This window comes from Benincasa hispida, chromosome 3, assembly GCF_027475165.1.
Source record: "Benincasa hispida cultivar pf3 chromosome 3, pf3_genome.v1.1, whole genome shotgun sequence".
Taxonomy (NCBI): Eukaryota; Viridiplantae; Streptophyta; class Magnoliopsida; order Cucurbitales; family Cucurbitaceae; genus Benincasa; species Benincasa hispida.
In genome coordinates, this window is record NC_143480.1 from 50,506,352 (window position 1) to 50,532,987 (window position 26,636).

Below are 26,636 nucleotides of genomic sequence, written 5' to 3' on the forward strand. Positions count from 1 at the left end.
TTGTATACTGACATGTTTACAATGATTCTTTCGGCTAAAGTGTTTGAGAATCACCTAGTAAGACTAGGAATACCAGATTAATAACCTAGGGCAAGTGGGAAAAATATTGGATATGGGATACCGAATGATAAACCATGGGTATGAGATGCCCTAGTTTATTGTATTTCTCTATAAAACTGAGAAACTCAGTCTTGGATATATAAGTTACCACTGGAGTTTTAGTCCAAGTGGGAGTTTGTTGAATTCTTTGTCCTAAAATTCGCGGTGTGTAAACAATGGAACTTATTCTGGAAATTCAATAAGGTGTTATTGAATAGATGTTTTGCTTATTCGAAATCCAATAAACCAAAAAGTCCCTCGACTATTAGATGAGTACTTGAACTTTACGTGGAGACATAAAAGTGGATCAGGTTCGAGTAAATAATCAAAATGATCTATAATATATGAATAAGGTTGGGTACCTTATTCTAGTAACACTATTGGATGCGATCTGCTCTATAGTTGTTACAAAGAGTTGTAAAGTGCTACAAACGAAATGATCCTAATTCGTTCATGTTGAGACATGAGGAGTGGAGGTGTCCTTATGCAAAAGGGTTTGTACAAGATTAGACTACGAAATTAGTCACTCTTACTTTATAACGTTGTTTACTATTTAAGACTAACTATTTCAAAGCGATGACCTAGGTTACTTGACCTTAATCCTGAGCTAACTATTAACTCCTGTTTATTTGGAATTATCCTTAGATTTGCATATGTGAGGGTTGGCTCAACAGTGCCGACTCAATAACCTCCCATTTCAACGACAAGACCGGATAGATAGTTGGGGACATTTGGTAAACCTATATCATCCCTTGATTTAAAGGTATGACTTGAAAAATAAGCCTATAGACACAACTTCCATTTCTATTTTTTTTTTTTTTTTTGTTATCTACTTATCACCAATGGCTTAAAAAATCAAGCCAGATTTTGAGAACTAAAAAAAGATAGCTTTCAAAAAATTTTTTTTTTTTTTTTTGTTGACTAAGAATTCAACCATTGTAATTAAGAAATATGCAAGTTATGGTAAGAAATGTGAATGATATAGGCTTAATTTTTAAAAAAACAAAAACAAAAAAACCAAATGATTACAAAACATACCCAAATGGTTACCAAATGAGGTCTCAACAAATTTAATAGATATAAAATTGAATTTCATGTCCGTTTATACTCTAAACTTTTAATTTTGAATCTAGCATATTTGTGAATTTTAAAAAAATGTTAAATAGATCAAATACTTATTAGACTTAAGATTGAAAATTAAAAAATTATTAGACAAAAAATAAAAAATTTAAGGACTTATTTGAAATTTTTCAAAGTTCAAAAAAATCTACCGTATACAAAATTGAAAAGCAAATATGTATTAAACATTTTTTTCTAAAAAAGAATTAAGATTCAAGTATATACAAAACTAAAAGTTGGGCTAAAGTTGCAATTTAACTGGATAAAAGTAGGACTTCAAGAAGGAATTAGGCACAACTCAACCCCGTCAATTACTTAATTCAAGTAAAACTCGAGACTTAAAAAGGAAGATTTTTCTAAAAAATCATTAAAAAACTTCTCAAATTTGAAATTCAACCAATAAATATTACATTATTATTATTATTATTATTTAGGATAACAAAACCAATAAAAACAACCTCAGTTCAAGGGGGAATCAAATTTTAAACCCACAAATGGGTGGAAAAAAGAAAAGGAATTTTTTAAAGATAATTATTATATTTTTCTTAGTTGAACTATTACATCAAAACAAACTATTTTACGTTTGTTGAATTTAAATATAAGTTAATAAACTAATGAAGTTTGATTCTTCAACCATACATGTTATTAAAATAATAATAATAATAATAATAATAATTGTCACACAACTGAAAAGGATGCATGCAACGGTAATAAATGTTTTTTTTTTTTAAATGTCTGTCTTTATTTAAATTTTCATCAAGAGACCGTTATTTTGCGAGCATCTTAAATTTTCATGGAGTAACATTTGTATTCCCATGTTTGTTTTGTGGTTATTGTGAAATGTCCCAACATCTGAAGATTTTCGGACATCCTAGGATATCCAAACGGAGGGCATCGGAAGAGTTTTGGATGCCCTCCTAAAATATGGATTTTCCATATTCCCGAGTTAAGGGCATCCCAATTGTATTTTTTTATTCTTCTTTTTTATTTTATTTTACACACACACATATATTAATCTTCATTTGTATTATATAATTAAAATAAATATTGTCAACCATGTATATCATATATTTTTAATTATATTATAATTCTTATTATTTTTTTAGCAATATATTCAAATTAATATTTATTTTTATAAAAAAATCTTAAATTATGATATATTATGTTGTTGAAAAAAATAACATATAAAAATAATATAAGTTGTATTAATTTTAAAAGAAATTCAATTTGATCAAAACAAATATGTTATATAAGTTCAAATTATATCAAATTAATTATAAAGTAATAAATAGTTGTAAGGGCATTATTGAAACTTTATGTAAATTTAAAACATTTCCGAGTAGAAACACTATGAAACAAACATAGTTATCAAAATCTCGTATGAAACAAACATGATAATCTAAAAATGTCAAACATCTATAATTTTTAATATATATAATTCTAGGCATTTAAGATTATAATTATCTACCTTCCCAAAAAAACAAACGGTCCCAAACCGGAAAATCAAATCCATGGCATTGAATGCAGTTAAAAAGAAAATTAAAAAAAAATAAAAATAAAAGGTTAAGCTATTTTTTTATTATTAATATTTTTTGTACAATGGTTTGCAAACTGTTTTTTACCCATTCAAATCACAAGAATTGAATTGAAGCTAGTTCTTAAAAAAAGGTCAAATGGGTAATTTAACCTTAATTAATTACATTTCGGTTAAATTATAAGTTTGATCATGAATTTTGTGTTTCGTGTCCAATAGCTTTTGCATGAAATACCATTTCCAAAGAGCTTGTTAGACCTTTTAATTTAGGTCATAACGATTTCAATTTTTTTTTTTTTTTTTGCCTTTTTCTTTCTCAAATATATGTTTGTTTTCTCTCCATTTTTCTATTATTTGAATTTTGAGTCAAATTTTAATATATATATATATATATATATATATATATATATATATATATATATATATATATAATTTAGCTTCATTTTTTAAACTATAAGTAAAAAATAGATAACAAAATATAGAAATATTGGGTGGAAGTAAGATTTACAAACTTAATTTTCAATAACTAAAAAAAAAGACAACAATTAGTTATGAAACATGGTCAAAAGGGATCAACTAGACGCAACAAGTATGCTGTCTTATTAAATGCATGGGTTCTGTTGGATAACCACTCATACCCTGTTTAGTAACCATTTATTTTTTTGCTTTTAAAAATTAAGTTTCCTTCTTCTAAATTTTTTACAATAATTTGCATATTTCTTAAGTAAAAGAGTTCAATTCTTAGCCAAATTCCAAAAATAATAACAAAGCTTTCTAAAAACTATATATAGATAATTTTATTTTACTTCATTTTCAAAAATTAAAAGTAAAAATTCAAATGATTTTACCAAACGGGGCCTTAAGTTTTGGTTTTTAGATTTTGAAAATAATTTTAGGACAAATATCAATTTATACCCTTAAACTTTGGGATTGTATTAATTTAAACATTAAACTAAGAATTGTATCAATTTAAAATTTAAATTTTAAAGGTTGTATCAATTCAAATCTTGAACTTTGAGATTTGTATCAATTTTAACCAAAAACTAATAATTATATCAATTTAACCCCTGAATTTAAATCCCAGACATTCATAAGTGTATCCAAATAAAACATAATAGATAATTTAAATTGAAACAATTATGAAAGTTCAGGGTTTAAATCAATATAATTGTTAGTTTGGGGTTAAAACTGATACAATCTCCGAAGTTTAGATTTAAATTAATATAATTATCAATTAGGGTTTAAATTGATATAATACCCAGAGTTCAAGGGTATAAATTGATATTTTCTCATAATTTTATAAACATTTATTCCATCTATAAGTTTTTACGTTGTGTCATAAAATGTTAAAAAATCAAATCAATTTTTTAGTTTTTTAAAAAATTAATTTTGTTTAAATTTGACTAGAAATTCAATTATTTTTTTTAAAAAAGATGAAAATTCCAATGGAGAAAATTAGGAGATAACAAACAAGACTTTTAAAATTTATTTTTTTATTTTTTTATTTTTTTATTTTTTTAAAAACGAATTCAATATCAGATTAGACCTTATTTTTGTGTGTTTAAAATACCAATTCTACACCATTACAGAAGTTACGATTAAGGCATCTCATTAGGGCAAGTGGTTTTCATCTTCTCCCTCCTATTATTTTTATATAAAAAAAATCTTAAAATGTACCTCTAAACTTTCCATATTAATTATAAAAAAAAAATACTCCTATATTTTCAAAAACAAAAATACTACCACAAACCTTACATAAAACATTTCAAGACTACTATTCAAATAATAATCGATTGAAGAGAAAAATTAGGATCTAAATAATGCAACAATGCCCTGAATCAGAGAATGAGACTCGAATACTAACATAAGGTTCCAGAACACCACTATGCATGTTTTAGATCTTAATTTCCATCCGAAATTCTTGGTAAGTTTACAAAGTTTAGGATTTTTTATATATAAAAAATATTTGTTTAAATATTAGTTTAGTTAATATATTTTTTGTTTTAGTTCATTTTGATCCATGTATTTTAAAAATGTTCATTTTGATCCTCATACTTTCGAATTTAGTTCACTTTGGTTCATTTACTTTCAAAATATTCATTTTAGTCCTCATTCTTTGAGTTTTGGTTCATCTTAATCATTGAACTTTCAAAAAGTATCCATTTTGATAATTTAAAAATGAAGTAAAAATGAAAATTAAGGGACCAAAATGATCGTCTTTTTAAAGTACAAAATCAAAATGAACATTGTGAAAGTACATGGACTAAAATTAAAAGTAAAGAGACCGAAATGAATATTTGAAAATATAAGGACCGAAATGAACAAAAACAAAAAATACAAGGATCAAACTAGTATTTAAACAAATATATATATATATATAACCTACAATTCAATTTAATAAATAAAGAAGAAGAAAAAATAGAGGCCGGGTTGGAGAAGGGATGCGAAGGGTAGTCATTTTCGTAATTTCAAACAATTGGTAACAGCCTATAAATACGAGTTGGACCCATGGCGCCTATAAATACGAACCCGCTATGTTTATTCCATTTGTTTGAAACCAAAGGCCTGAGGCTACGAAGAGAGAAATTTTGGGAGAGAGAATTTGGAAGAGAGACTGGTGGTGGGGCTCAGAGAGAGAGACTGACCAGAAGAGTAATAGGAAGAGGAGAGAAACAGAAGAGAGAAAGAGAGAAAAAAACTTCATATTCAACTACTCTTTGGCCAATAATTTCTCACATTTTTTCTGTTTTTCCTCTCCCTCTTTCTCTTCTTCTTGTGATTTTCTTTCCACGTTTTCCATAATTTGTTCCGAATGAGCCGTTTAGGGTTCAAATCGGCGGTGTTTCACGGCGACGTCCGTCTTGGGGAACTTGATGCTATTCCGGCCACGGACCAGAATTTTCAGTTTCCGAACAACGAGATTAGAATCCACCGTATATCGCCGCCTAGTGAGAGATGTCCTCCTCTTTCAGTTCTTCAGACAATTTCTTCATTTTCTCTTAGGTGTAAGCTACAATCTTCCTTGCCTGTTGAACAGCCGCACTTGATCCAGCTTCACTACTCCTGTTTCCACGAATTGAAGGTTTTACTCATTTTATTTATTCTTTTCTTTTCCTCTGAAATGTTTTTGTTTTGTTTTCTGAGAGGAAATGTATGTGTGTTTGTGCATGTTTGGTATGGATACTGATTTTCAGCTCTGTTAATTCTTTTAATGATTAAAAAATTGACTGTCAATTTGGAGTGGAGTAGACTTATGAAAGTGAGACTGTATTAAATGAAGTTAGATTGTAATTTGGATTCTGATGTTCTTTTCCGAACTTACAGACAGCAATTGTGTTGGTTGGAGACGAAGAAATTCACCTGGTTGCAATGCCGAGCAAGCAGAAGAACTTTCCGTGCTTTTGGTGTTTTGCAGTGCCGTGTGGCTTATATCTATCATGTTTAGGAATGCTAAATCTTAGGTGTCTTGCAATTGTTTTTGATCTAGACGAGACACTTATTGTGGCAAACACTATGAAATCTTTTGAAGATAGAATCGAAGCTCTTCGAGTTTGGATTGCGCGAGAGACAGATCCATTGCGGATATCTGGAATGTCTGCTGAACTGAAGCGGTACATGGAAGATCGGTCACTATTGAAACAGTATATTGAGAACGATACAGTTAATGATAATGGAAGGATTTTCAAGGTGCAGCTGGAAGAGGTTCCTCCACTAAACGGCAACTGCCAGAAAGTAGTGCGTCCTATTATTAGATTGCTGGACAAGAATATTGTTCTTACTCGAATCAATCCAGAGGTTGCCTCTAATTCTGATGCTATTTATTTACTGGTGTCGTGCCAATAAGTTTTATTTATAATTAATATAGACCTATTCATTATTCTTGGATTCATTTTGGGGATTGCATTTAGATTTACCAATTTAGTGAGAGATAAGTCTTATCCAAAAAAAAAAAAAAAAAAAAAAAAAAAAAAAAAAAAATTGAGAGATAAGATTAGAACCGAGAAATTTTGAGTCTATAATAATGAATAAATCTTGGAAGCAATCTGAATGGAGTACATGTACATTTAACTCAAATCTCCAAACGGGTAGAGAAAGTATGCGAGTCCGTATCTGTAGCCTGGTTTGTCTTTACTTTTTGTTTTCTTTTTTGAATAAGCAAAACGTTTATATTCTTTAACCTTAACCATCGCTAACTTAAATAATTGAAAGAACATGAATACATGATTTTTTTCTTCAATGGATTATATGATGTTTGTGCCGACTAACAAACCTGGTTTGATATGAGATTCATAGAGGTAATTACTGGGATGAACCTATTAGCCTATTGGAATGACCCAGGGGATCGTTTATCATTCTAAAGTCATTATTTTCATTGCAGATTCGTGATACTAGTGTTCTTGTGAGGTTACGTCCTGCATGGGAAGACTTAAGAAGCTATTTGACTGCCAAGGGACGCAAGCGATTTGAAGTTTATGTATGTACCATGGCTGAAAGAGATTATGCATTAGAAATGTGGAGGCTTCTTGATCCAGAAGCGCACCTGATTGCAACTAAGCAGCTTCTTGAACGTGTTGTTTGTGTCAAATCAGGTAACAAACCTTATAATCCTATTCTTAACCGGAAGTCACCAATTCTATGGTTTGGTGCCTTAGCACATACTTACAGGATATGAGTTGTAGATTCACTTATGTTACCTGATGCTAACATCTTTTGAAGCACAAAATTGCAACTTTTTAATAGTATGTAAATTGAAAAATATGTAGTTTCACTATTTATTTGTAGAAGAAAGTAATCCTCTTGTTTTTCTTACATTTGAGAACTTGAAACCAATAGCTTTGGTTGGGGCACTTTGTAGGCTCTAGGAAGTCTTTGCTGAATGTCTTCCAATCCGGTTCATGTCATCCAAAGATGGCCATGGTTATTGATGACCGTTCAAAGGTTTGGGAAGACAAAGACCAACCACGTGTTCATGTAGTTCCAGCATTTACTCCTTACTATGCTCCTCAAGCAGAGGTATGAAAATGTTGCCCATTCTTAATATTATTTTAAATAAAGAAATGAAGATAAAGACTAATTGGGTGCTTAATGTGGTATTTCTTTTGGATAGACAGCAAATGCGGTCCCTGTCCTCTGTGTGGCTAGGAATGTTGCATGCAATGTCAGGGGTTGTTACTTCAAGTAAGTGTAAATAGCAGTGCCAACCTACCTGCACACAAACACCTGTCTTTATTGTTTTTGAAAGATAATCATATCTAATTTTCCTTGTACAGAGAATTTGACGAAAGTTTGTTGCGACGGATTCTGGAAATTTCTTATGAAGATGATGTGGTTGATCTACCTCCTGCTCCTGATGTGAGCAGCTATATGATGTCAGAGGTATTTGAGATGAAGAATATTCACCCTTACCATTAAAGGATTGTTGGCGGATTTTTATTAATTACTTCACTGATTTATTATTGATAGGAAGCTGGTTTTGTATCCAACGAGACTGTGAATGCTCCAATTTGTGAAGGAATGAATGGTGTTGAAGTGGAAAGGAGATTGAATCAACCAGTGAGTTTTTCACACATGCTATCTACCAAATGTTTCATGTTATGGGAGTAATGAATAATAAAGGGCTTTATATGCAACTCTTAACATTCAGGATGATAAGCATGTAATAGACATGGCCAATAATTCTACCACGAGCCAAACGGATGCAAAAGCAGATACTTCTCAAGTGCCACCACCTCTCAATCCGAATGTTATTGGACCAAAATATTCAAGAACTTTACTGCCTTCTCAAAGTATGGCCTCTTATATTCTTACTTTTCTTACCTTTTCTTTTAAAATGAGAAAGCAACTTCCATTTCGTCGTTCTGTTACTTTTCCCATTAATTTACTTTTTACTTTTAACTGTATAATTCATTCTATGAAGGTTTAATATGTGAGTTGCTTCTTCCAAGAGGGTAGTATAACTCATTTGTTTCTTCATATTGTTTTAGAGCCTGGTTTGCTTGGGGCCCCTGTCAGACGAGATCTCTCTTCTGATCATGACATGAAGAGAGGACTCCTAGCTATGAAACCTGGTATAGATCTTAGGACACAGAACTTTGGCGAACCCCCTATTCTCTCCAGAATGCCTGTACAAGTATCAGCATCCGGATTACAGGTGCTAGGAAGTTCATTAGTGGATGATGACTCCAGTAAAGGACATCAAAATAGTCGATCTTCAGGACTTGTTCAAGAATCTGATGCTTCAAAATCTGATAAACATCGGTCTCATCAGAACCTATTTAGCAATATTTCACAAGGTTTTTGTTCTTAACGTTCACTTTTTACATGCCCATGGGTGAAGAATGTGACGATTTTCCCCCCCATTTAAATTACATAGTTTTTCCTGACTGATGTTTTTACAGGACTTGCTATATCTCAAAATCGAGCATCTATCAATAATAAAGAACATCAAACAATTCAAACCGAAGCAGAGATGGTTTCTATACCTCCGCCCTCGTTATACATTGGAGTTCTACAAGAAATTGGTCGTAGATGCAGCTCAAAGGTACAGGGTGCCAGTTTGTTAGTATGATTTTGCTTCTCACACGTTTCTCACTTTGCCTCATTGTGCAGGTTGAGTTTAAAACTGTTGTAAGTACCAGCAAGGATTTGCAGTTTTCAGTTGAGGTCAGTGAAAAATACGCTCTTTATAGAAAATTTTCAACTCTGCACGAACAAAAATGGAATGTATATTCATATTTAAGTTCGTTTTAGCAGCCTTTCGTGTTAAAGTAAATAAAACAGTAAATATTTTCTGTATCAAAAGATTTCTTTTTTGGATTGTTAATTTTCAAGAGCTTGAGTAAGATTGATTTTTCACATTCCATATTCTTCCATTTCACTGTTTGATTGGCCTTGGCTAAGAAGCACGGACACTTTAATTTTGCCCGCATATCCATGTCGGACACTTGAAAGATATCCTTTTGTTTTGTTTTTTGTTTTTTTTTTCCCTTTCATTCTTTGGAATTAAGAAAGCATTGTTCATCATTCTAATAGTGTTAGAATGTAGCGGATTTCATTTTTGTGTTTGGTTCAGGTTTTGTTTACCGGCGAGAAGATTGGTGTTGGTTTGGGTAAGACGAGGAAAGACGCTCAACAACAAGCTGCTGAGAATGCGCTTCACAATTTGGCAGGTAAAACTGCATTCTCCTTTCAATTCCCCTACTTTGATACTTATATTTCATTCTATCTTTTTCCTCTTGGTTTTACACTAGACCTTGACGTTATTTCTTTAACATGTTGCTTGTTAACTTCTAATCTCTAAATTCTTTTCCCGCGGGTAAACTCCAATAGTAATTCGCGCCTATGTATAAGTATAAATTTTGTCTCTTTATCGAGTGCAGATAAGTATGCTGCACATATCAAGCCTCTTATGGGACCCATGGATGCAGATCTCGACAAGGTTTCTATTGGAGTTGAAAATGGATTTTTATGGGACACTACTGCTCCTGCAGATAACGAGTTGCTGAAGGAAGAAGACGTTTTGCATAAAGAGAACAACTCTGAGGTGCGAATTACTAGTAATCCATCGGATAGATGATTTGATTTTTCTGGTTCAAAAACATAGGTGATGCTTGGATAAAGGGTATGAAGGAAAGTAATTTCCAGATGGGGGTTACTGCTCACAACCTCCCCCTTTCTACTTCATCTCATTGCACCGAGATGTGATCGACAAAACCGAAACACTCAAGGCAAAGTGATCTGCTTCATGTTTTCTCAATGCTGCCTCTTATGCAGGCCTCTGAAATTTTCTAAAAGGTATGAGCTCGGTGGTCAATCCCCAGTTTCTACCCCTTATCCAAGTACCTCCCATGTAGTTGATTTGATTTTTCGTCCTTTTTTTTTTCCTGTCTTTTAAAGTATTTAAGGATTTGACTCGTATTTTTCTCTATCTAATGAAATATATCTGCACTGAACTTTTACTTGTATCCATTGTTAGCTTTCAACTCAATCTTGTGGAGGACTTGTTGAATAAAAATTGAAGAGAATAGAAGCTTAAACTTAATTGGTTATGTCAATTATTATATTCTGTTCTGCAAAATGCCTCTTTTAATTGCTTTTTGTGATCACTGACAAATGCTTTCAGGCTTTTGATGAACCTCCTGAGAGTACTAATTCTGATTCGGCAAATCAGCAGCAGCAGCATGTTCAGAAGCGGCAGAGTTCCCCGAGGTAACACTCTCAAATTTGTCTTCATTTCATTTCATTTGTATGTATTAGGTGACTTCCATTTTCTCAACCGTTTGTAGATTGCTCTCCTTTGGTAATTATTTTATTTTTAGGTTTTGAAAATAACTTTATAAACACTCCTTCCACCTTTAAATTTCTTGCCTCTTCTTTTAAATATAATTTTTACCAATGTTTTAAAAACCAAATCAAAATTTGAAAATTAGAAAAAAAATAGTTTTCAAAAACTTACTAGGAAATAGGAAATAGGCTTAATTTTAAAAACAGAATGATTACCAAAAATGAACTCAAACCAAATAGTTATTCATTTTCTCCCCTATTTTAATCACAGTGCAATATATAACTTTAAACTCCATTCTAATCTTCTGTGGTCTTGAACTGAATGCTTGAAAGTTGAAAACTAGGGCCCACTTTCTTCCCTGCTTAATTTTCTTTAAAAGTAGAAAAAGGTGGAAAGAAAGAATTTTGGAAATTAATATTTTAGAGTAACCAAAATGATTCTTTTAATAACCATTTGGTTTTTGTTTGGTAGAAACAAGGCATAGAAATTTATGAGTTGAGATAATGTTTATAAGCCTAATTTAAAAAAATAATAATAAATAAATAAATAAATAAATAAAAATCATAGGGTTGTCAGATGAGCTGCAGTTTTTCAAATTTTTAGGGGAAAAAATCATGGTAAAAAAGTTGTAATGAAACAAGCAGTTTAAAATTTTATGATCTCCTTTTTGGGTTTAGATTTTCACAATTCCATTGAAATCATAGCCAATTTTCTAAAGCAATAAACGGATTTTTGTAAACTGTTGCAGCTCTAAAACCATGCCTATAGTGTCGGATTTTATTTTGTTTTTTTTCCCCTTTTCCTTTTCCATTTGGTTGAAACTATTGCGATCTTTAGCCGATTTTTCAAAACAAAAAACATAGATAATTTTATTTTTAAAAAATTGTTGGCTACGATCTAGAAAACGGTTCTGAAACCAGATTAGTAATCAAAACAAATAGTTCGAAAATGAGCATAATTCTAAAAGAATTGAATCTCGTTTTTAGTTTTAAAAATTAAATCTATAAATATTCCTCCAACCTCCAAATTTTTACTTTATTATCTTAAAAATCAAGCTAAAATTTGAAAGCTAAAAATGAATTTGACTAAAAATTCAACTCTTATACTTAACAAAAATAAAAACAACTTTTTGAAATCTACTTTTTCTAGTTCTCAAGATTTAGCTTGGTTTTTTAAACAACTAGTGGAAAAAGTATATAAGAAATGAAGAAATTTGGAGGTGAAAGTAGTGTATAGGTTTAATTTTCAAAAACAAAAAACAAAATGGTTACCGAACGGAGTCTAAATGTTTACCAAATAGAATCTAATATAACAGACATCGAAGATCAAGTTCTATTAAGATCATTTGGGATGGTTCATGCATATAGCTTTTATAGGGTATCTTCTTACCTTATATATTAATGAATATTTATCTGTTTCAGATCATTTCCAAGTAAACGATCAAAGGAAGATGATGTTCATGGTCCAAAAAATCATCATCTTGCAGCTTCACGGCAACAGAAGAATGGCCATTCCATTACTTGAAGAATGACAATAAATATTAGCCATCCCACCAAAAAAAAAATTGTTAAATTTTGTAACCCAGCCCTTCAATTTGGCACATTCCATGGAACAAAAACAAAGCTTCCTGCCTCCCAAAAAGGGCCTTGAGGTGAAGAAAACCTCCTCTTCCTTAAATTCATTTCTTTTCTTTCTGAGAAATATGGGCTGTAAATTTCTTTCTTTTTTTTCTTTTTTTTCTTTTTGGGGTCCCTTCAGTCCTATTTCTTATTGGCTTCCTGACAATCACAATGTTGGCCATTAGTGTTTGTACTTGACATACAACAATTTCAATCATTGTCATTACTTAAGTGATGAAAAATAGTCCTTTTTAGCTTTTGCTGTTGCAGTTGTTTTAACTGTTTTTATATTTATAAATAATTTTGTTTGTTAATAAGGTAATAATCATTGTTACAGGCTTTTTTTTTTTTTTTTTTCTTTTGGTTGAACAAAATACTTCGGATTTTACTCAAAAACTTTACTCTGTATCATACATTATATTATATACTCTACTACTCTGGTCATATGATGAAAAAGTACTATATACGACGAAGGGAAAAGCTCATTTTCTGGTTTTTATGTATTGTTATGAACACCAAAAAAAAAAAGTGTAAATAAACATTAAAACCATTACTAGTCTGATTTGACTATGACGTTCTTTTCAGGTAATTTTAGGACAAGTAAAAGAGGGAGGGAGCAAGTGGACAGATACTATATAATCCAACGGAACAAGAACAGTTTAAAATGCGAGTGAACTGCCAAAATTGGGCCGGTTCTAAAGCTGAAAGGAAAAAGGATCATGGTGACTAACTATGTTTCATTCTTGGTCTTCTCTCGATTTCGAGAAGACAAACAGTGGTAAGTCTAAACAAAGGGTAACAGCTGGCCACATATGCTAAGCCTTCGACCAATTTCAAAAAAAAATAAAAAACGCTACTTTTCAAGATCACCCTCTAATGAGTCAGAGAATAGATACGAGATGTGCATTCTTTTTTGTTTTTTCCTATCCCCTTTATCTATTTATTTATTATTATATATAACTAAAATTTCCCTCAAAATCTCCAGATTCGCGCCGGGAGCCCAGAGGAGCAAAGCTCATTTTCGGGTAAAGCGGCGCATAAAAAAGGGCTGGCCCGTCAAAAGTCCGGTTCCTTCGCGAACGAAGTTCAGAATCAACAAGGGTTCGTAGAACGAAGGGAGTGTACAACTGGGGCGCAGCCCCACTTTTTTGTTCGTAACGAGGGAGATCTCGAATGGGGTTCTTCACGAAGTTCGAAAGAAAGGAATAAAAAAGAGTTTCTCTATGGCCTCCTCGTTTTGAGACATTATGGCTTTGGGGTCGACCCCGGTAACAAAGAAGGAATCCATAAAAACTTGGGATCCATAGAAAAATTTTCGTTTTTCCCCCCAAAAGTGACAATTTCGAGAAACTTTGCAACATTTAAAAAAAAAAATTGAATTATCTACAGTAGTCCAATTTAAGTTTTTCAATTTTATGATTATGAATGTTATTTTCAATAAAGGATCAAACCTTTTTGTGTGCTACTTTTTTTAATTTCCAACTTCTCTATTTTCGACCCAAAACTCTCGTTTATAAAGAAATTAAATTTGAAAAGACCACAAAAAAATAATCTATATTTATTTTTAACTGCATTCGTACTTTTTTCGTTAAATTTTCACATCATTTCATCTCAAAATTGAATTGATGTGTATTTTTATTTTTACCATAAAATACTTTTATAATTTTCACATCATTTCACCGTAAAATATTCCCAAACATTTACACATACAATTACACCAGACATCTAAATATTATCTTATTTTATAAGAATTATAATTAAAATAGTCAATTATAGTCTAATTAAGTTACAATGAAAGTTTCATTAATTAATTATAATAATTTTTATTAATTTTCATATATTTTTTTAAATTTTCGTCAATATCGATATTTCAAATATTGTATATGACATTTTAATTTGTTTCACTGGATAGGTTTAAGATTTTTTTCCCATGAGATTAACTCTATAGATGATGATTCATAGTCAATTAATTATTTAATTGAACATTTTCTTAAAACATAATTGGTTTTCTTTAAGGAGATTGAGAAGAGGTAGTTCCCTAAGGGGATTCACTGCCCCCGATCTTAGAAAAAAAATTAAATAAAATATTTTGCGAGGATGAAAATAAAATGCTTTAGGATCTCTTTGATCACCAAGTGTAATATCAAAAATAGGGCCAAATAGACCCAAGTTTGCCTCTTTCCATTGAAATACCCAGGTGGACCAAAATAAACAGTACTCAAATTTGAATCCACAATAACATTCAACTAGCCCGAGCTGGGGATAGTGGGCGGATCTCAAGATTAGCCAATATATTAAGGAGAAGATAGGAAACAGAGCTCTTCTATAGCCAAATTTGTAAGCAATTCTATCCAACATCAGAATTTTTTACCACAAATTAAAATTCTAAGTCGTCTCAACCTGAACCTGACTCTAAATTTCCCGCTACTACATAACAAACTAAATCTAGGTAGCTTCCGAAATGACTTTTTCCTAGTTAACTTGTGCTTGCTAACCCTTATTGTGGTATTCCCAAGCACCGTCTTTCTGTCTATGAAACTACCATTTGATGTGCAATTAGTTCTGTGAGATCCAGAATCAAGTGAGAGTCCGATCTTGATGGATGCCCAAGCATCAAAGATTTCAACATCAGAATAACTGCCCCATAATGGAATAGGCTTTATCATAGGTGATCCACTGTACTTATCAAAATAGGTGGCTAAACTAGTATGCTGCATGTCAAATAATCTCCTGAGAGAAGTGTTTCCTGCTTTCATCAAGTCTAGTAAACTACTGCTTCTACAAGATGATGCAGAGGTAGAGCAAGAACAAGAGGAAGAAGAAGAAGAATAAGAAGAATACACAGATTTCTGGTACTTGAGTATTTGTCGGATTCTTTCCCTTTGGACTTCAGGGTCAATGAACCTGGATAACTCTTCTTCCTCAGTTATCTCCGATACCGACATAGTTATCTAAAAAGCTATGGTTGATACTGATGAATCAGGATAGACACTCTCTCTTTATAGAGAGACTGTAGAACCTCCAAAATACACATAAAAGGCAACATAGACGGCTGAAATGAAGTCAAGAAATATATTATTTGTCAAAGCCGGCAAAGAGAACTTTACTTTACCGTTTACAAGTCATAGGAAACAGTCTATCCAATGTTGTAACTAATATTTGTTTATTTGTTTATTTATTTATTATATTTATGAAGTGCAATAGGCCTTAACCGTTTAGTTTTGGATATTTGGATTTTGAAAATTAAGCTTATAAACGCTACTTACACCTATAAGTTTCTTTGTTTTTGTTATTTACTTTCCATTAATACTTTAAAAAACTAAACCAAATTTAGAAAACTAAAACAGTAGTTTTCAAAAACTTGTTTTTTCTTTTCTATAATTTGACTAGGAATTCAAGGGTTTCTTCAAGAAAAGTGAGAATTGTAGTACAGTATTTATGAAAACAAGCATAACTTTCAGAAACAGAAAACTAAAAACAAAATTGTTACTAGACAGGCCTAAGTAATTTCTATCAGTCAATTACAGAGAGAATATTGGATAAATCGTACCAAACTCTTCTCAGAACTTAGCATATGAAACAAGCAAATGACGCTTCTTTATAAAGCAAAACTAAGACAACTGGAAAGAAATTTGCAAAACCAAAAAGGAGCTTATAGACTCTTTCTATATATAACGTTAATCTTAAATAGCTCAACTCTAGCCTTCGATAACATGGAGGAGGAAGTTAACTGAAATTCCCTTTGAAAAATATCCCTGCTAATGACGCAAAGATTATCTACGAAGCAGCACTACTCAAAGTCTTGCTCAGAAATGGTTAAAAACAAAGGGAAAGAGAGAGAGAGAGACCATACTTCGAGAAGACTGAAAATGAACAACAAATTCAAGAAGCCAATGAGCGACTGAAGAATTCATACAAAAATAATGCTATTATAAGAAGTGGAAGTACCTTCTGGATTCAGAAAACACATTCAAATTAACAGAATTAGGTTGATTCATGACTAGTTAGCGAAAAGAGACTCGTCAATCTCGATCTTGATTTTCTCATCGTCCTCAAATTTATCCTTCCTAGGCGGAGAAGGAGGAGTTGGTACTCTCGGAGTCCCTCTCCCCTTCGTCTTGTTCCGAGGCCTTGCCTGAACATTTTCCCCCCAGAAACAAAATTCAAAATAAAAAACGAAAGAGAAACTCATCGAATACAAACAAGATACTCACAATCAAAAAAGAAAACAAAGCGAAAAGATAGAGACACATACATTTCCGTATGAACGATTGAACCGCTTTCCTTTCTCCGTTTTCTTATCGCCTCTGCCACAATACACTGAAAAAGCAAACATAGAACAGAAATTAAGCGGCAGAAAGTGAACAGAAGTGACGAAAACATTTAAATTCAAGCTAACAAACGCATACCAGCAGGAATTGAAGAAGGAGATGAAGTTGTAGAGGTTGCAAGAGAAGCAGTAGAAGAAGCACGCAGAGAAGTTCCTAGGGTTTCAGATTTGGAGAAAGAGAAGAAACGAGGAGAAAGAGTTGGAGATTGAGATGCGGCTTGAAGAAGTCCGAAAGGAAGAGACGCCATGGATGGATGAAGATGAAGCAGAGCGAGCAAGCGCTTGTAAGAGAATCACGAAGATAAGTTTCGAGTGGAGAATGTGACTGATATGATCCTGGCTTTATACTCGACCCGTCCGGGTTTTCGGAGCTCCGAAAAAATATAAGATTGGCGCTCTTTGTAAACGACATGTCGTTTCAGAAGAGCAGTTAGTCGCCGTAAAGTGGGCTTGTTTATTTCAAGGCTTCCGGCCCACTAAGGGGCCCATTAGACATGTCGGCCTAGGCCATAAGTTTAAGAGCCCATACTTGAGGATTACTGTTCTTTCTTTATTTGATTTTTCATTATTAATGATGGTTTGATTTACTAAGATGGATGATATATAGCTATAAGAAAATTTTAAGAGTAACTTCCACGGGTAGTACTTTTAGGATTAATAATTAAGTGTATAGCAACGTTTTTAAAAAACTGTAAATATAGCAAAACTTATAAGTGATAGTCTCTATCACGTATAGACTTCTATCAGCGATATAGTCTATCGCTAATTCACTTTAAGAGTTGGATCTAAATTTTGTTATACTTACAAATTCTTTTACATTGTACTATATCTACTAATACTTTAAGTTTAATTGCTATATTTTTAAAAGGTTACCTATAGTTCAAGTTATTCCACATCCTCAACCAATTTTTGACCTTATAAGACATGTTTATCAATTTTTCATTACCAAATGGTTATTTTGATTGCATCGCTTTCCTCTCCATGGCAAGAGCATGTTTGCCAAGTTCGAACACCTTCTATCTTCCATAATCTCTCTCTTTTATGCTAATGATATGTTTGACCCTTTTCTATGCTTCTTGCAATATTTTTACACTCGAGCCGAAAAAAAGACTTTACCTTTACTTAAAGTTGTGCTCGTAGATTGACTTGTAGATTCTTTTAATTATTATTTTTTAAAAAAAAAAAAAAAAAAAAAAGAAACCTATGAATACTTCTTGCAAATAGGTTAGGTAAATTGCATAAGAAATAGAAATTCATAATTAGAGACCAAAGAATTACCAGAAAAGTAGAGGCCTACTATAATACATAGCCAACAATAATACAACCCAGGGGAAAAAAACTAATTTGATAGTAATTTTAGAAAACAAAACGAGACCAAAGCAAGGGAAATGACCTAATATATGCACTAAAACTACCCCAAAAGAAAATATTTTTCAACATCATGGCTCAAAGAAATCATACTATTCATATCAAATATGGTCAAAAGAGATATACCCTACTTTTTTTAATTTTATATATATATTATATCCTTTAACAAATTGGCTATACTCCACTAGACTTCAAATATTCTTTTATTGAGTCTAGGACAGTTCCCAAATTTTTTATTCCTTTTAGATAATAATTAATGAAAAAGATAGATTTTAATGAATCGTATGTTTTTTCATCAATATTAACAATGTTGTTTATGGTTCTAATCAATATTCAACATGTCATCTAAACTTCCAATAGTTTATAAATGTGAAATTAAAACACATATTCATATTTGGACTATAATTAAATTACAAATTCCACCTCTCACAACTCACACCTCACCTATTCAAAGAGAAAAAGGAAAATATTCATATATATTATAAGAGCCAAACATAGACACAACACATTAACATAATTTCTAACTATATCTCAAAAAAGAAAAAACATCACAACTTAGAAAATTAGAGATTAAAATGAACTACACTAAGAACTAATAGATAAAATTAAATGAAATAGAACAAAAATCCAAGACACACACAGATGAAAATTAAAGCTTTTTTTTTTTTTTGAAGAAAGAGGAAAATATTACTATTTTGCCTCCACAAAACCATATTGACGTTATGTTACAAAATAGAGTGAGTGAGTTGAGAGTCGAGTTGGGAAGCGAGTGGACTCAGTGACGATGTGTCGGTGGAGGGGCAACAGAAGGCTTGCATTGATAGCACTTGGCAAAGAGGCCGAAGGAGTCGATCTGTCGGACGAAATTGGTGACGCTGGCCCACCCGCCGAACCCGAACCCGACTACTAAGATCCACACCACTATGAAGCTGTTCAATACGTACATTCCCGTCCAGCTTGGGAGGAAGAACGGCGGCTTCTCCGCCGCATTCTGCCGGAATTCAAATCATTCAAAAATTAAGAAATCATGAACAAAAGAAAAGGTATTCAATAATTTTTCCAATTAAGTTCATATTATTTTAAAATTTTAACTTAATCTCTTGTAATCATGGTTCTGAATTTCTATTGACATGTTGACATTTCTATTAATATTTTTATATTTTCAAAGTCCAACATTAATATAAGAGCGAGATTAATCAATATTTATATAATACCACAAAAAAAATACATGAAACATAGAATATTAATAATAAATATTTCCCTTATTTAAAAAACATAAAATGTTTATATGTTAATATAAAATTAAATTATAATAAGCGGGATGGAGTCAAGGAATATATTTCCCGTCCCCGGCCTTGAATTGGAAAAAAAATTCCCCACTGCCACCCCATTCCCCGTGTTTATGGATTTTTGCTCCGTTCGGGGCGGGTCCCCTTAGGGTCCAACCTTATGGATTTTTTGGACATCTCTAATTATACCACTTATAGATTTCACGACTCCTTATTTTATTAAGAAATGAGAAATTTTCAATATGTAAAAAATTACAAAGTAACATATCAAAAAAGTTGATTACCTAACTAATTTTAAATAAATAAATCAACGTAACCCAATTCAACCCACGAAGACTTCTACTTACAAAAGTTGATTATCAAGTAATTGAAGGAGAGAAAATCGAAATGAAAGAAAAAGAGAGTAAGGGAGAAAGGGGGGGCGGACCTGTCTTGCAGAAGCTTTTCTGTAAGTAAGCATATGAGCGGCGGCGGGGATGATGTAGACAGTGAAGCTAACCAAGAGAGCGCCGACGGCGGAGTTGATTGGACCAAAGAAAGGGAAAATAATAGCCAAAAACCATATTGGTACAACCACTGGCAGCCTCACCAATGCTCTTAAGCACAGGCTTTTTGTGTCGTGCATTCCTATTACTTTCTCCCACACGAAATACAGCGGCGTACATGCAAACCCAAATGTTATGAACTGCATCCACATATTCATTTCAAATCCCCCATTATTTACTTCCCATCTCAATATATAGTATACCCTAAATTATTAAAATAAATGTTCCTTCAACCATTTTTGGAATCTGTATTCACTACTAAGCAAGAAATTTATAGATAGAAGAGATATTTATAGGTTTGATATTCAAAATTTGAAAATTAAAAATTAAGACCTCGTTTGGTAATCATGGTAAGAAAACTAAAAACTTTCAAAACTAAAAATAAGTAAGTTTTAAAACTTTTTTTTATTTTTAGAATTGGATTTAAAAAATATGTATATCATTGTAAGAAATAACAAGAAAATAAGCTTAATTTCAAAAACAAAAAATAAAAAACGAAATGGTTATCAAATGAAGTCTTATTATTTTTTAGAATTTGACTTTGTTTATTAAAATATTGATGAGAAGCGAACAACCTAACATATTTCATTTGTTATTCAACAATCCCAAAATTTCTTTTTTTCTTTAAAAATAAATAGTTCGTAGTCTTTCATAACAAAAATATTGTTAAGAGTCTTCCTTCTTGAAAACAAAAAAGTTTGTGACGCTAAAAGAGACTTTGTAAGTGAAAATAGAGTTTATAAGTTTAATTTCAAAAAGTTAAAAAAACAAACAAACAACATTGGGCCAGTTTGATTAATATTGATTTTTTGTTCTTCAAATTTAAACATATTTCCTTTCAATTTTTTACTATGATTTGAAAACTATTCTTTTAAGTTTTCAAAACTTGACTCGATTTATTAAAATATCAAATAGGATGTGGAAAAAAAACATAGAAATTCCATAAAATTACTATTTGTAAACCTAATTTTCAAACAACACAGATCAAGTGTTTATCAAATGAAGTAGTAATCCTGATATTTAAAAGTTCACGAGCAAAATATACAAAACCAAACCTGTCGAATTATAAATATAATTAATTAAAGAGAGGTAAATACAAAATAAAATTAAAGCTTTATTTGAGGAAAGAAATTAAATTAAAAGCATAATAAAAGTGGAAATAAAACTATAAGGATAAAAAAAAAAAAAAAAAAAAAAAAAAACGGACCTGATGAATAAGCATTAAGATAACGGCGGCATCACGGAAGCGGTTCTTGGGAAGGAGGGAGAAGGCGTTGGAATGGTTGAGAAGCTCATCGCCAAAAGCCCAATAGACGGCGGAAGCTGACGGAAGCGTTAAAGTGAAAACGTACAGCGTGGCCATCAAGTAAATATATTTAAACTTCTGGGGTTTCCACATCGCGTGCATTATTTCCCTGTCAACGTTTTCACTTCTTTTATTTTTTTTTCTTAATCATTTCATAATAATGATTATAATAATTAATCGCCAATCATAGATCAAATTGTTTTTTCAAATGAAATGAACAAAATAATTTATTAAATTCTGTAAAATCTCTGTTAGAAATTAGAGATGAAAAGTAATTTGAATAATTACAATATACCAATTTTAAATTGAATATAAATTATATTTTCTAAAACAATGTATAATTAAAATAATTTAGACCACCTGAGCATGTTTCATGTGATCACCCTATTACAGCTGAATTTGAAGTTTCATTTAATTTTTCCATTTTTCTTTGTAAGCATGTGTCCCTTTTTGCCTTTTCCTAGTTAGAAAAATGCTTTAAAAAAATAAAAAAGAAAAAACACTTTTTAAGACACCTTTCATATTGATTCTATAATAACTAGTTTGGTCCTTATCATTCATTTTTATAATACATAATTTTAGGATGAGTTTTAAAATAGACTAAGTTATTGTATAAAAGAAAAACTAAGTAATGTTATAATGAATACAAATATTTCTTAAACAAAAGGGAAAGAAACTTTTTCTAATTTAGCTAAAAATATTATGATTCATTAAAAACATTTAAAAAGAAAAAATGTATTTTAAAAGGATTAAATGAAAGTAACATAATCCATGAATTTACACTCCTAAGTCCTACCAAAAGGGGGTTCATTTAAGACACTACTCTTAAATGTGGTCCTTAAATAGATTACCTAGGTTCTATTCTTATACCTAGTATCAGTAGCGCAGTCAAAAAAAAATAAAAGTAAAAGACACTTTTTATTAATTTCATCATAGCTACCTCCCTATTCAAGATATTAAAATTTTACTAATTTAAGACATTTCTGACTACATTGATGTGTGTAATAATAAAAATAATAAACAATTAAACTTGTTTAAAAAAGATAAAATATTTATTTATTATATGAACATAAATTTTTTTAATGTTTTGCTTTTAATTTTTTTTTTTTTAAAAAAAAATCTCTTCGAAGTGAGCACAATAACTAATCTCAACAAAAACAAAATGTTAAAATTCTATTTCAGTAATTGTACTTTAGAATTTGATCAATATTAGTTTTATACTTTCAAATATTTAATTTATGAATATGCAATCAAAATGTACAATAAAAATATTTAAAAAATCAATAATAAACTAATAATAAAAGTTAAATTTAAGATTTATGAAAATCATACGAAATAAAATTAAACTCCAAAATATGCAAAATGTAAGCAAAGTCTTAAGATCTAATCTAAAACAATTAAAAATCCAAAGAAAACAAAGCAAAGCATAATTTTAAATTTTATTTTATTTAAGAAAAAGAGGCTTACACAGTGACAGCGTGGCCGCCGAAGGTGTAAAGAATATTGGTGGCGCCAGTGAAGTAGAGCACCAGTTTTGTCGGCCCGGAATGGGTAACGCCTTCAATCTGATACACATAAAGAAAAAAAAGGGCAAAACAAAGTTTCAGAGAGAGAGAGAGAGAGAGAGAGAGAGAGGGACGGCGGAGAGAGCGGCGGAGAGAAAGAAACCTGGCCGTGGATTAGGGCGGCGGCAGCCAAGTACCAGGCGGTGTAAGTGGTCATTCCAAGGCCGAGAAAAGACCAAATCCGGTAATTGTGAAAAGAAGGGATGAAAACAGTGGTGGCGCAACATGCTCCGAAAATGTATGTCCATGTTCTTTTGTCCAAGTGGTCATTAATGTAATAGATATTACTGTCCTCACCAAAAAACACACAACTTTCAATATATATTTCACCTCTTTTTTTTCTTTTTAAAAAGTAATATTAAAATTAATAAACAATTTTAAAAAATTACATAACTCATCCCCAAAGTAGAGTAGTAGTTGCATCAACACCTTGGTACTTTCACTCGTAAAAATTGAGTCTTTAAATTTATACAATTGCTAAAAAATTGAACCCTCAAACTTTCAATAGTCGTAGAAATTATACTTCAAATAGTAAAAATCGAACTCTCAATTTCTACAATTTTGAGGGTCTAATTTTAGCACTATTGTAACTTTGAGAGTCCAATTTAATTTTTACTATTGTAAGTTTGAGAATCCAATTTTAACATTGTAAGATCGAGTGCTCCGTTTTTATAATTCAAAGTTTAAGAATATAATTGCAATTACCACCATATTTTATGTGTTTTTTTTGCGATTTATCCTATTTAAAATTAGTCCCGACAATTAATTTATTGATTAGTATATATGAACCTCGCCCTTATAAACTGTAAAAGTACATTTGCAGGGAGAAATTTATTGCTTAAAAATTGTCGTTATTTTTAATAAATAAAAAAAATTGAATTACTAAATTTAAGATAGGTTAAATTAAAGATTAAAATTGGACAACTAAAATATAAAGATTAAAATGGAATAGAACACAACCCGAATTAAAATGGGTATTTTAAGAAAAATAAATAAATATCCACCTGATTTTGTCCTCAAATATCTTTACACTATTTAAGACTGTGTGTGCGTGATTGGAAAAAAGTAGCATTATGAAAGGGGAAAAAAACACTTTAAAGTGATTCTTTTCAGTTATGCAATTTTGCCATTTTTTTAATAAGAATATGAGTTATTTGACCTATATATTGTACTTTGTTTCCTATTTATGTAAAGGGTGTGTCTTTTTATAAAAATAATTATAATGTAGCAAAAAAATATAAACAGAAGTTTAAGGTTTAGTGAAGAAAACATAAAATTAAAAGTGGAATACGACTTAATAGTATATCTTTTAAATTTTCAAAATTACTTTTTCTTTATCGAACCATCTATGGACATGACTTAGAAGAATCTAAAATATACTTTAAAATAATTAAGGAAAAAAGAAACCATCAGACACATGATTATTGAAAGAAAATAAAATAAAAAAGTACTTTTTCATAGACTAAAAAAACTCAAGTGGCATTTATTGATTAAGATTAAAAATAATAAAGATTATATTTATTTAATCATTACAGATAATTCCATTATTTATTATTATTTATATTATTATAACTTTTGGTATCGTTACCTTGCGCATCCAATAAGCTGGATGACAGATCCAAACAGAAGGAAAGTACAGTTGAAAGCGAGCCCCAAGGCTTTCCAGTGAGGTCCCAAAAGTCCATCAAGCACTTCGAACCACTGCAAACCGAAAACGCAGTCGTTTAATCAGATTGTATTCATTCATTAATTCAAAAGAGGAAAAATGATAATAATATTTAGATGCATTTTGAGTCGTCAACAAATTAAAAAAATGAACAAATTGTTAAAAACATCTTAAATTAGGGTAGAAAATGCAATTATATCCTAACACTTTAAACGGATTCTCAAACTTCTACATGTATTAAAATTCAATACATGAACTTCTAATAGTCATAGAAATTTGATCGGATATAATTAGAAAGTTTGAAGCTAACAATTTGTGGTTAGATAGTGAGGCAAATGGTTAAATGTGAGAATGGGAGAGAATTTGTAAAATGTTTTACCAAATTTTAAAATACATGCTTGAAGAGTGGCGGGATTGTAACAATTTTATTGAATAATTTCTTTTGGAAGGGTTTTAATGACGGAACCTGAATGACATGGTTTTTGAAGTTAACGTTCTCCTTCTCCTTCCTGCTTCTGTATTCAATATATAGAACACTGATCAAATACGCCGTCCAACTTCCGATCAGCCCATAGAAAATCTGAAAGATGATTCCGGAGAGCATTCCGAGTTGTGAAAATGAGTAGGGCAGAGTCAAAAGCACCTGAGCCACCTGTAAAAGAATTGACACGAAGAACATAGAAATAGAGAGATTTAGTGGTTTTCCGGCGAAACTCGGAGCGGTTTTCCGGAAACTTTAGGGAGAGTTTTACTTGGTTTGAAGCACAGCTAAACCAAGCGTCCCAAGCGGAGCCGCCGTGCCAGAGGAGGTTTTTCATTTGAAAAACAGAGTTCTGTGGCTGTTCTCCACCATCAGCTTCTTCCCCTTCCTCCTTTCCGCCGCCGTGCTCCACCTCGTTTGCGGCGGTCGGCACAATCGCTTCTTCTGCTTGCTTCTGTCCCAACATTTTGCTCTTCCTCTTGAAATCAAACGTCTAAATCTTCGCAGATCTGTTGGAATTGAACACAAACAAGACAGTACTATAAGACAAAGCCCATCTCAAAAATCAATTTATAATAATAAAAATAAGAATAAGAAACTGTTTCTCTAAACACACACAAAACCCCAGAAAACGAAAGTTCCCAGATCCAAAACTCAAATTAATAAAATCAAATCCCCAAAAATGGAAAAAGAGAAACCCAAATTGATCTTCAAACCAACCTCACTCGAAACGTCACTTTCTTCAAGAACCCAAAAGAGGAAAAACAGATCACCAGAAACCAAACAAAATGAAAAAAAAAAATAAAACAGAGCAATAAAATCTCAAAACAGAGGAAAAGGGTAAGGAATTTGATTTTTACTTTTTGGGGGTTCGAAACGCTTTAAATGAGCTGAAATCGAAAAGGGCTAGTAAGGTAGGGAAGGGGCTCAGAATTTAATGCAACGCCACCATTACAGTGGTGCTCAACCCGAAGACGGCAGCCGACGACGGCGACGGCGAGTGGCAGAGAATCTAGAAAAAGGGAAAGGAAAAAAGGCTGCAAAACAGAGTTTAGAAGAGGCTTTTTCAGCACTGTATATGAAAGCTGAGAATTATTTATACGAAAAAAAAAAAAGAGAAGGGTTTTAGTTCTTGAATTTTGGGGTTGTGGGATTCGATTCTTGTTGAGACGTTCTTTTGGAAACGAAATAGAAGAAATCTGTGATATTCTTTCGAATCAACTACACCCACTGCCTCTATTTATAGCCACCTCACAAACTTTAAACTAATAGTACTACCTACGTTTGTTTTTGTTCCAATAAAAGATTTCGAGTCCTTTAAAATAAATATTCACTTTTTAGTTCTTTAATTTTCCGTTTGATTCCAATTTAATCTTTAGATTTAAAAATATTATAATCTTATTTTTTACATTTGAATTTTGTTTTAAGTCT

The 26,636-nt window shown here is 31.4% G+C and overlaps 3 protein-coding genes across 9 annotated transcripts; 1 reads left to right on the top strand and 2 right to left on the bottom strand.

Annotated features, from left to right (window-relative positions):
* Nucleotides 1-5,271: 5,271 nt before the first annotated feature.
* On the top strand, nucleotides 5,272-14,120 carry CPL2 (carboxyl-terminal domain (ctd) phosphatase-like 2). Of its 4 annotated transcripts, none has more exons than XR_016528217.1 (17): nucleotides 5,272-5,834; nucleotides 6,077-6,547; nucleotides 7,131-7,341; nucleotides 7,608-7,765; nucleotides 7,860-7,930; nucleotides 8,023-8,128; nucleotides 8,216-8,305; nucleotides 8,397-8,538; nucleotides 8,737-9,045; nucleotides 9,151-9,293; nucleotides 9,362-9,415; nucleotides 9,825-9,921; nucleotides 10,132-10,546; nucleotides 10,875-10,960; nucleotides 12,458-12,687; nucleotides 13,241-13,433; nucleotides 13,641-14,120. XR_016528217.1 is itself a non-coding variant. In XM_039026617.2 (15 exons), the coding sequence occupies exons 1-15, from the start codon at nucleotides 5,565-5,567 to the stop codon at nucleotides 12,558-12,560; spliced, it is 2,475 nt and encodes an 824-aa protein (XP_038882545.1). In that variant the 5' UTR covers nucleotides 5,272-5,564; the 3' UTR covers nucleotides 12,561-12,912. The 4 variants fall into 4 exon arrangements, 1 of the variants encoding a protein (XP_038882545.1); XR_005480795.2 differs by having other exon boundaries at nucleotides 10,132-10,295; XR_005480796.2 differs by lacking the exons at nucleotides 13,241-13,433; nucleotides 13,641-14,120 and having other exon boundaries at nucleotides 12,458-12,912.
* A 673-nt stretch (nucleotides 14,121-14,793) lies between these two features.
* Nucleotides 14,794-17,339, bottom strand: PSRP4 (plastid-specific ribosomal protein 4). Of its 3 annotated transcripts, none has more exons than XR_016528218.1 (4): nucleotides 17,065-17,339; nucleotides 16,911-16,975; nucleotides 16,604-16,790; nucleotides 14,794-15,707 (listed from the first exon to the last, which is right to left on the bottom strand). XR_016528218.1 is itself a non-coding variant. In XM_039026377.2 (3 exons), the coding sequence occupies exons 1-3, from the start codon at nucleotides 17,231-17,233 to the stop codon at nucleotides 16,656-16,658; spliced, it is 369 nt and encodes a 122-aa protein (XP_038882305.1). In that variant the 5' UTR covers nucleotides 17,234-17,339; the 3' UTR covers nucleotides 16,509-16,655. The 3 variants fall into 3 exon arrangements, 1 of the variants encoding a protein (XP_038882305.1); XR_016528219.1 differs by lacking the exon at nucleotides 14,794-15,707 and adding an exon at nucleotides 16,360-16,518; XM_039026377.2 differs by lacking the exon at nucleotides 14,794-15,707 and having other exon boundaries at nucleotides 16,509-16,790.
* Nucleotides 17,340-18,800: 1,461 nt separating this feature from the next.
* LOC120073540 (auxin transporter-like protein 4) lies at nucleotides 18,801-26,432 on the bottom strand. 2 transcript variants are annotated; one of them, XM_039026376.2, is made up of 10 exons: nucleotides 26,066-26,176; nucleotides 25,926-25,945; nucleotides 25,477-25,714; nucleotides 25,191-25,376; nucleotides 24,647-24,759; nucleotides 23,162-23,345; nucleotides 22,961-23,058; nucleotides 21,395-21,602; nucleotides 20,070-20,327; nucleotides 18,801-19,344 (listed from the first exon to the last, which is right to left on the bottom strand). In XM_039026376.2, exons 3-10 carry the CDS (start codon nucleotides 25,669-25,671, stop codon nucleotides 19,129-19,131), a joined length of 1,458 nt encoding a protein of 485 aa, XP_038882304.1. In that variant the 5' UTR covers nucleotides 25,672-25,714; nucleotides 25,926-25,945; nucleotides 26,066-26,176; the 3' UTR covers nucleotides 18,801-19,128. The 2 variants fall into 2 exon arrangements, with proteins under 2 accessions (XP_038882304.1, XP_038882303.1); XM_039026375.2 differs by lacking the exon at nucleotides 25,926-25,945 and having other exon boundaries at nucleotides 26,066-26,432.
* Nucleotides 26,433-26,636: the final 204 nt, after the last annotated feature.